Source organism: Homalodisca vitripennis, chromosome 1 (assembly GCF_021130785.1).
Source record: "Homalodisca vitripennis isolate AUS2020 chromosome 1, UT_GWSS_2.1, whole genome shotgun sequence".
Taxonomy (NCBI): Eukaryota; Metazoa; Arthropoda; class Insecta; order Hemiptera; family Cicadellidae; genus Homalodisca; species Homalodisca vitripennis.
The window spans coordinates 144,391,427-144,402,504 of record NC_060207.1 but is presented as its reverse complement, the minus strand read 5'-3'; the positions used below and the strand labels follow the sequence as shown (position 1 = coordinate 144,402,504).

Below are 11,078 nucleotides of genomic sequence, written 5' to 3'. Positions count from 1 at the left end.
AAACATTTGTTTGTGGCATGCTTTCTATTTGCACTGTGCATTGAGTCCACTTCCATTTTCGTATGCCCCTTCTCTAAAAACTTGTGCTCAATAACATCAAATTTGGAAATATTTTACTATGTACAAAAATAGAGCTGCTACAAACTGATTCCTATTTTGACCTCCACATGTATCAGAATACAAAGAAACTTCCTTAACATGTGGCAGGTAATGTTTTTAAACCACTGTAGAAGACAAGTTCCGATCTCACAACTACCTCTCTTACCGTTATTTTCACTCCAACAAAAAACAATAGGCTTTGTTAGGTGGTGCTGCTTCATACACAGGTTGTATACACATAGTTTTCTACTATAGTACACAGGACCTCGCATTTGAAACAGGAATTTGTAGAACCTTTTGCAAGTCAAAACTCGCAGTAACGAAAGCTGGATCTTCAGTTTGCTCTTTTTTTTTGTCATAATCTTTGCTGTCGTTCGCTTCGTTTTTTCCTGATAATGTGTTCGTCATACGAAGCTTGGAGCAGTTTTCTTTTCATCGTCAGTAGCACTCTCATAGTTCAGACATATGAGACACCTGTCTTTAAAACAATGAAAAAAACTAATGGTTGTACTCTGTACAAAACACTTTTCTGTACACATTCTCTTTTGGCACGTTTTCTTCATCTTTGTACCGTTCACTGAAAAGTTCATACATCTTACTTATGGAAAGCAATGAATCAAGGTACTTTTTCTCTGTGTCTTTGCGACAATAATGGCTCTCCATTGTAGTGAAAGTTTCAATATGAGCTTTGATTTTATTAATCCAATCTTGAGAAGTCTTGTTCGGAGGTTCTTTACGGACCTCTGTTATCAGAGCCTTTAAAATTACCAGTTAATTCAGATTGCATAGAAAAATGCTGTTTTCAGAGGAGCGTTACTAATTGAAAGGGTTTTTAAAAAAAAACTGTTTACATACCCTAACTTTTTCACCCTCTTTCACAAAGAAATAGAAATAACTAGAACATTTTGCCAGGTTTTTTAGAGTCATCATCTCGTTTTTCTTTTTTTTTCTTTCAACTACAGATTTTGTAACAAGGGACAAAATTAAATTTTTTTGTTGCTCGAATGAACCTTGATGTAAATTCTGCACAAATTTCCTTACGGATATTTTCGCTGAACTTGGACGTACATTGGAAAACACACTGTGAGCAATCAATGGTGCTTAGGGATTTTAGGTGGCATAATACTTTTTCCTTTTTTGGCTTTGTATGGTAGGCCTAGTTTTCTATTGGATTTTATTTACGTTGACTTTCCAGGTTTCTGGGTGAGGTTTGCTCCATCTTTTTCTTGGTTTCTTTTTTAATGGTTCAGTTTCAGGAGTATCAGCGATAGTAATGATATTTATTTCAGGATCAGCCACATCACCATTTGCTTCATGTAATGTAACCTCTGGGCAAGATAAAGCATTTGGTAAAGCAATATAATTTTCAATTTGGGTCGGCCTAATAACAATATTGCCAGTAGTCATAGGCGTAGGCCTAGATTCACTTCGTCAAACTTTCTTTTTAGTACAGGTCTGGGTACTCTGTAGTTTTAAATATTTTTCTCAGTCCTTTAGCAATAGGATCGGTTGTTTTTGTAAGTATTCTGGATCTGCATCTGAGTCGTATACTAAGTCAGAATCAGATTCTGAGGAACTAGAAGATTGGTTCAGGTCCTTAGGCCTACATTGTAAACTACAATTATTACCTGGAATTGAACAAGATGAACTTAACCTAGTTGTTTCACCACTGTTTATAAACAACTGATTGGTTAGATTTGTATCATGTTTGGTTAGGTTCCTTTCACTTAGTTCATTATGATTGTTAATTTCCAACACTTCATTTCGTTCAGCTAGTTCACAAATCAATTTAGAACGTTTCATTTTCACAATTAATTAAAGCACTTTATTAATTATCAATATCCTTATACTAGTGCACTTTACTAAAGGCAATGTGATACAGATACAATCACAATGTATACACAAGAGGTAAAATCACTCACATGCCTTATAGGTTAAAAAAACACAACTGGCTCATCTAGCCCACAGCAAAGTGATAGAGGTAAAATCACCCAAAGTAACTTGGGTGGTTTTACTTCTACTGAATAGAAGTAAAAAACCATTTGGGTAAAACTTATTTTGCCCATAATTCGTTTACTATTGTTAACAATGACATGGTTGGTTTTACCTCCTGTAGATCTTGAATTCCACCATCTATAGGTTACAAAATCATGATTTCAGAAAAAAATGGACTTGGGTGATTTTACCAGGAACCCCTCGATTTATTGGTAAGTCTTTAAAGTTACACGTTTTTATGACGATTGCTATACAAATTTTGTATTTATTTGTCTTCTGGCAGTAAAGAATTGTAATTGTTTGTGAGCCTAATCTAGAAATAATACTCGAAGGCAATCGCAGATAAAATCAGTGCAACATTTTTTTAAAGTGAAAATTGACTTCATGATGTAATTCCGAGCCAGCCGTAAGACATTTAGATAATAATAAAAGAAATACTTCATTTCTGTAGGTTACTCCTGCGATTGACTTTGCAATTTTTTTGGGGAAGGAGTGAAAAATTGTATTTGTATACATTTATAATATTATGTAATGGTATCTTAAAGTAAGTTAAAACTTAAACTTAATTTGTTAGCACAAAAGTCTTGGAAAAATGAATGGAATGAGCAGATTAAATAATATACTGAAAGTTCTTGTTTATTTCGTTGACCGTACATAACCTCAACATTGAGACCAGTAACATTCTATTCTGTGTTGTGATACTACATAATTATATCCTGTATGATAAATTTAACTCATTATAGGCCTGACAATCTTCATTAAGATATAAACTTTGATCTTATATGGTCAGAATTTTCATGAACCCTGATACCAAACTTCAAAATAGCCTATTTAAGTATTTAGAATTTAAGATAGTTTCATCTAGGCCTGCATTGTGATAAAGTAGAAATGGACAAGTTTGCACTGTTTAGTGATAGTGAAAAACAAGTTTAGGGTAGGGTACGATAAGCGGACCTGGTTTTTTATACTGAAGCATATAGTCATCGATATCTAATATTGGCATCTCAATTCCTAGACTATCAATCGATATAAAAGTACCTATAGTCCTCAATAACAATCATATGTTTTAAATTAAAGTATGAATTTAATATTTACAGTGATCAAACAAATTATTATAACCAAAATTAGGAAAACTGAAGATGACCGTATTTACTCCTCTCACAGTTACAGTTGTTTCTTTCCCACAAATTTTACATACCGGTAATGGGTTTTTCGGTACGAGTCCAACATGTTGAAGCCACGATAAAGCATCGTCGTGTAGTTTTCTAAAATTGACTGCCACTTTTTAATAATCAGAATTACGTATATAAAATTGAAATATTATCCTACGTGTATTATTTTAGAGTGTTTACAGCTGTTGATATAGATTAAGTTAATAGTTCAAAATAATTAATCAGTATCGATTGATTATATCGATGGTTATGATTAAGTAATATCGTTTGCCAATTTAGATATAAAAAACCGGGTCAGCTTATCGTACCCTACCCCAAGTTTGCCTCCAAGTGGTGGTCAAAACACGGCAGGACGATTCCATCTTTCATAAGGAACAACCCTCAGAGCGTCCATCATAGGGTAGGGTACGATAAGCGGACCCGGTTTTTTATATTGAAATTGGCAAACAATATTACTTAATCATAACCATTGATTTAATCAATCGCTACTGATTAATTAATTATTTTGAACAATTAACTTAAATAATCTATATCATCAGCTGTAAACACTTTCAAATAATACTCGTAATGTAATATTTCAATTTTATATAAGTAACATTTGATTATTAAAAATGGCAGTCAGTTTTAGAAAACTACACATTGCTTTGAAAGATGATAAGACATGTTTTTCGTGACTTCAACATGTTGGACTTAAATACCGAAAAACCCGTATGTGAAATTTGTGGGAAAGAAACAACTGTAACTGTGAGGGGAGCAAATATGGTCGTCTTCAATTTTCCTAATTTTGGTTATAATAATTTGTTTGCTCACTAAATATTAAATTCATATTTTAATTTAAAACATATGATTGTTATTGAGGACTATAGATACTTTATATCGATTGATAGTATAGGATTTGAGATGCGAATATTAGGTATTGATGATTACATTTTTCGATTTAAAAAACTGGGTCCGCTTATCGTACCCTACCCACATCATATTTTGTAAAACGCATACCCGTTTTGTGAGGTTATGCAGACTGTCCTAAAATTGATAATAAATCTAAATAGTACTTTTATGTAAAGTGTTTTATACCACTTTTTTAACAAAGAATTGTGCTTTCAGACTGTGTAACTATGAAGTTAGAACAAACAAAATTTGCAATAAAGTACAGTATATATATGTATTTGAAATATTCAAAATTCAGAAAAGACAAATTGTAGGAAATTTTGTCCTGAAGCAGAAATGTTAATGTTAAACCGTTTACATTATTAATTTTTTGAAAAAATATTTTTATAAAAAAGTGCACACTTGAAATTTTGTCCTACTTGCGGTAGTAATATAACACATTGATATAATAATGTTCTTACTTTTTATATTGTACTAAATATAGTAGCAATACAACATTTAGAATAGCCTACTCGTAGCGAATTTTGCCATGAACACAGAAATATACAATGCTGTAAGTTTTTTTAGCAATTGATAATATTTGCATGTATAGAAGAAAATCAAAATAATTATTATCTTTTATGAAAAACATAAACAATTTTTACATGTAATAATATCATTTCTAATAATATTAATAACTGCATAACAATGAACTGAAAGGAAAACAAGGACAAAGAGACTATAAACAGCAAAATTCACACGTTCGTATCTGAGCAACAACAAAATATACAAACAATTTTTCAGAAACAACAGGTGATGAAAAATTATATAGACTAATGTTTGGTACAGAGTACGAGACATCGAAAAACTACTAAACATAAAGAAAAACTCATGTGCTTTCGTACGGTATAGGTTATAATGCGATTTGATGGGTATTAGCATCAGCAAAATGAGTTAAAAGACATGAATGTTTATCATCAAACTTTTTGATAATGACGTTTAGTAAAAGTCTGAGCCGTAAAAAATATTGATGATGGACGCTTGGAGAGTTAATCGCGTTAAATGTTTAAGCCACTTCATAATATTTGTTGTTTATTTAATACAAAATATGCCTAAAAGTATTTTTTTCTCTTGGGACAAAAAACTTAGCAACCTTTCATCTCACTTAGTCCTAAAAATGCCTTTGTGCTTGCTTCTGGACTTACAGGATATTCAAGATGGGTAAGGGGGGAGGATAAGGACTGCTTCCCGTTGAGATCCATGAGGTATTTTGGGTACTAATTTAGGTCATGTCTCCTTGGAAGAAGGAGAGGGCTGTTCTTCTGCCTTAAACACTTAGTTAGCCACACCAACTCCATTAGTTATCCCCTGTAGTAAACTGTACCTACCAATTTACACTAACTTCCACCCCAATGTCTCAACATTTGCGGTTTGTGATATACCACTCCTGGACATCCATGGGTTGTCCAGATTTAATGGGGTAAAAAATGAATTGAAAACACTTACTTAATTGTATTCAGAAAGCCCCACAATTTAAAAAAACCTCATAACAGGAATTAACAGTTGAACGGCTTGATAGCATGCACTGTGCTTGTGTTGAACATGGAAAACATCCTCCGAGATGTACCAATCAGTAAAATATAAAAATCATAAAGACTGATCACTAAAAGCATGAGAGCTAAATTATTACCACCTAGAACCATATTACTCCATGTAGCAGGACAAAGGCCGACAATAAACACTTAAAAAATGAAATTCCCATTATGAAGTAAAATAAAACAACAACAGTGTCTTTTCTGTTCATTCTAAGACAATAATTATCTACTTTAAAGAACACTTATGACTATTTTTTACATTGAACATACAGAAAAACATCACTTACAACTACAATGTGTTTCTTTCACTCTAGAACTACGGGAAAGACAGAAGTCTTTGGATTTTATTGGTCTACTGTGGCAAAGCCATCTTTAGACCAACTTAATTGCATTGTTATTTTACACAATATCACGATGATATTGGTACCAATCAATTCAGAAGATTCCAATCTATATATATTATTTCATTATATATTTTTTTTCTGTAGATGTGATATAATGACTGTAGTAAATAGTTTTCCAAACTTATTTCGAAAGCCACGTGCTGATCTAGAGAATGGAACTCACCAAATACGTTATTTTTAACTAATTATAGCTCCTCACATTGACAGAAAACAAGTTGGCAGTAGAAATTCATTAGGAAATAACCTTTCTTCCAGTGTATCTGTCGTTTTATTTTATAGTGTGGTTTGTTTACCGTAAACGTTTCTGTCAACATTTACAAGCAGTAATTTCTAAAGACATCTTTGAAAATACATTTATTTTAGCAGTTATTTATTGCAAAAATATAAAGAAAAAAATACTTTGGTTTAGCAGAAGTTAAGTTTAAACTTTCTTTCAATTAGAATAGTACTGGAATAATTTCATGTGATATGTGTCACTAACTTATATTTACTGATTATCTAAATGGGTATTTTTCACTCTCTCTGACACGACGGCAGAGTTTGCTTTGCCATTTTATGCGTCTTAGGCAAGTTAAGTTTGCCCTGAGTGTCGACAAGTTTTGTATGATTTGTGTGTAATCATCTCGTGTAAGTGTATATGTTATAAATTAGTGCTATAAAGTATTCTGATAATATCTAGTATGTGTAGTCCATTTTTTAAATAGATTTATTTGTGCTGGTAAACCATTACTCTGTAGTAACAATTGCTAATCGGTTTGTCTGAAACAGCATCATTTATTTAATATCACTATAGTAACTATGATTATTTACAAAATTCATAATGATTAATAATTACTGTTAGGTTTATAATTCATTCCTATAAATAGTATTTACAGGTCTGATGATATTCTGTAGGCCTAGACCTATTTCAAAAATTGGCATACATTTTGTAGTACGTTTATGAATCATAATTCTAATTTAAGTAAATTGTGAAATTAAGAGTGGCAAATTATGAGTTTTGCGTTATTAAACTATTACTATTGTCCTGAAGAAAATATTATAGTGTCAAGAGGTACAAATGACAGATATCGAAACTATAAGTCAAAGTATAACTACTTGTGAATAGTAATATTTCCTTGTTCTATACCTGTGCTGGGCGTCACATGGTCTTGCTGTAACTATGAGTCAACCCCGTATTGTGTTGATGTCAGCCATTACACCTTCCATGGATACCTAAAAATAACAATAATGCTGAAATCAAGGAAATTTGATCCAAGTAAACGATTTTATCAATGTTAAGATTTAATTGAATTTGGTTAGGTCGAAGGTAAATGAAAAGAGCTGAAAAAAGATGCTTTATGATCGAAATTGGTTTTTGTTGATACATTTTCTTGATCGGAGCACAAGGCAAACTCCACAATAAAACTGGAAATATCTTAGACAGAAAATTAATTTTAACAGACCGAATTTGATTCTTTATAACCTAATTAGTCTATCGAGATTCATCCGATAAATTAATTGTACTGAATAACTACTTATCAATACCTAGCAAAAACCACGAAAGATAAGAGGCAGGAAACATGGTACATACCTTCATAATGCGCTAAAGAGGCTCATGAAGAAACAACTACCAATTATCTCAGGAATGTGATAGAAAAAGAATACATGAATATAGTGTACTGTTTTTCAACAAGAAATTGCGTGCAAAGCTGCGGGCAACTGCTAGTATCTTATTTATTATAAAGTGTTTTATGTCTATAATTGTTTTAGGTATGTCACTCCCAGCTAAGATAACATTGGCTACATCTTGTGTAGTGTCTGCAGGAATCATAGCGTATGTCCACTTTAAACAGCAGCTTGACAGGTAACTATTTTAGGATGTATTGAACACAACAGTTGATTAATCAATTAATATAACGGACTGAAACTTATTATTTTAAAGATTAATCATGGTTGATAGAGTTACTTAAACTAAGTCTACTTCAAACTTTGACCATAACTTTATTTTGGCTTTCTAAATTACAAGTGTTTGCTCTCTCGCTCTCGATGATTAAGTGTAAGGTTTGCTATTTTAAAATGAACTGTAGGGAATTTTGGAAGATGTTTTGTAATTTTGAATGGGTAACAGATAATTTTCTAGATCATTATAATTTGTATCCATTGTGAAATAAACTGATTATCATTTTAAATGTCAAGAAAGGACAGTCTCTTTCCATTTACAATTACTAATACCATTATATAAGTTTTCATTTTCTTGGCTTGCCTTTTTATTAATGACAATGTAATATAATAATTTACCAGGTTTTAATGATGAAATTTAAGTGAACATTAATGGATCTATAATATAGTTATTATATTACAATGCAATCATTGAAATATTCAAAAATATAATCTAACCTGTCCAACCTTTGAAGATTTTTCAACAATTCTTCAGATATTCTATCGCACTATGAAATATATATATATATATATATATATATATATATATATATATATAATTTCAATAAACATTGAATTGCAAAAAGTACTTGCTCCGCTGGGACTCGAACTAGGATCTCTCACTTGCCGGGTGAATATGCTACCATTGCACCACAGAGCCCTCACTTTTTACGATTCAATTATTTAAATTGTATAAGTGGCAATAGCCTTATTTAATTTCAATAAACATTGAATCGCAAAAAGTACTTGCTCCGCCGGGACTTGAACCCGGATCTCTCACTTGCCGGGTGAATGTGCTACCATTACACCACAGAGCCCTCACTTTTTACGATTCAATTATTTAGTATTTGGCCGTATCTGTCACATATGCGTTTAAATAAGCAAACTAACATATGATCGGAAGACCAAATACCTGTCAAATGACTTTTATTTACGTTAAATTTGTATAAGTGGCAATAGCTTTATTTAATTTCAATAAACATTGAATCGCAAAAAGTACTTGCTCCGCCGGGACTCGAACCCGGATCTCTCACTTGCCGGGTGAATATGCTACCATTACGCCATAGAGCCCTCACTTTTTACGATTCAATTATTTAGTATTTGGCCGTATCTGTCAAAACTCAACATATAAAATAAATAAAACTTGCTAAAATACTAATTTGACACTCCTAACCAAGGCGTACATAGAAACTTCGGCTATTTTGAAACAAAACACTAATTATTTGTTTCACTACATCACTCCCATAAAAGAGAAATAGTTTAGTTTTAGTTTAGAGTTAGTGAAGTTGACACACAACATGGTGGATGTAATTCCTGATTTAGGCATGTCACAACACTCTGGTAAGATTTGTTTATTTTAACCTAGTTCGTAATTATATGTTAGGTTAGTTATTTACCGGAAGAAGAGATCAGATTGCAAATCTCAAAACGTAGTGTTACTGATTTTTTGTTTCACTGAACAATGGCAAATGTCCGGAAAAATCCTGTTTCCTTCACAATCATTCTATCGTCAAAAATAAACTTCAAACAAAGATAAAGAGAAATACTTTTCAAAACACGTTTTTACCACTTGACTAAATAATAAGTTCAAGTAATATTACATGCTTGTGACAAGAAATGTAAATAGACAAACAGAATGAAAAGAAATTACAAGAATGAAAATGAAATATGATATTCTTCTTCTTCAGACTTGTATCAAAGAACGAAAAGGACCGAACTTTATACTAATCGATACATTGAATTATCCTATCAAATGCTACCATTACTTTTGTTGAAAAGCATTATAATTACTTTATAAAGTGACTTTTTTGTGGCGATGTTTGACTGTCGCTGCAGCGATTCACCAGTACCTTGGTTAATAACAACTTAATACGTTTGTAAATATACACAATGTAGACATCAATAAAGATCATTTGTGCTGATCATGTCTAAATATTAAAATAATTATAAAAATCGGGTTATATTAGTTTACTATCAAAATCTTATATCTGGGTTTTACTGGAAACCAATGAATATTTTAAACTAACATTTTACTTTGGTGTGATAAAATATAAAACATTCATCTAGTTAAGCCTAGGTTTTATCTCATTTGGTTTGGCTAAATTTGCCATTATTTACAAAACATAAAGTAAATCACTAATCAAAACATTAATAATCATACACTGTAGACTAAAACTTGGTTAATAAACATACAAAGTAAATAGTCAATAAGTAACCATACTGATGTTTATAGCCGAATTCCGCTTCATGGGACAATAAAAAATTAACAGCAATTGCTATGCATCTATCTATAGATGGTAATCATCATAAACATCAGTGAAAAACCATTTTGTTCATTCCAAACTGTAAAAATGAATGTCTAACTGCTATCTGTTATATATTTTCATAAGCTGATGATTGGTTTTTTTTACCAAGGGAATAAATACTCTTGTGTTTATAAACGCTATCGCGTTTTAGCGATTGACTCGGCCACGTATATAGGTGCTTGAAGGGCAAGCATAGTTATTGTTACTGATAAATATTGGGCTTAAGCTGTTATTTTTAATTTCAGAGTTAAGCTGCATGAAGGAGTTGTTAGAGATGTGGAAAGACGCCAAAGAAGGAAAGCTGAAAACATCTATGTGTTGGAGCAACAAAAGGATTTGACAAAAAAGTACCAAGCATTAGAAGAATCACAACATTAGCTATTTTATGGTACATATATTTTTGTATTAAGTATATAGAATTTTTGCAATTGTTAAGTTTTGAATTAATATTAAAAAATTATTTCCAAAAAGTGAATTCTTTTTTTTTTCTAAATCATTGTTGGAGGATGCTGCCAGAATTTCAAACCTTAATTAGCAAAGGAATGCTTTTGGCAAATTGGCAATTTAACAAGTTTGAATACATTTTTTCCATTTAAAATAAATGTATGTTTTGTTTAAAGTTTGTAATTGATTATATATGACAACAGGATTGCGGGCATTTGTAATTGTTTTATGTTACAAACATGTATAAGACAATGTTTCAAGAACATAAATCTATCCTCT

The 11,078-nt window shown here is 31.5% G+C and overlaps 1 protein-coding gene across 1 annotated transcript; it reads left to right on the top strand.

Annotated features, from left to right (window-relative positions):
• Positions 1 to 2,499: 2,499 nt before the first annotated feature.
• On the top strand, positions 2,500 to 10,830 carry LOC124372901 (protein PET117 homolog, mitochondrial). The gene is made up of 3 exons (XM_046831313.1): positions 2,500 to 2,638; positions 7,882 to 7,975; positions 10,601 to 10,830. Exons 2-3 carry the CDS (start codon positions 7,884 to 7,886, stop codon positions 10,731 to 10,733), a joined length of 225 nt encoding a protein of 74 aa, XP_046687269.1. The 5' UTR covers positions 2,500 to 2,638; positions 7,882 to 7,883; the 3' UTR covers positions 10,734 to 10,830.
• The last annotated feature ends 248 nt before the right edge of the window (positions 10,831 to 11,078 follow it).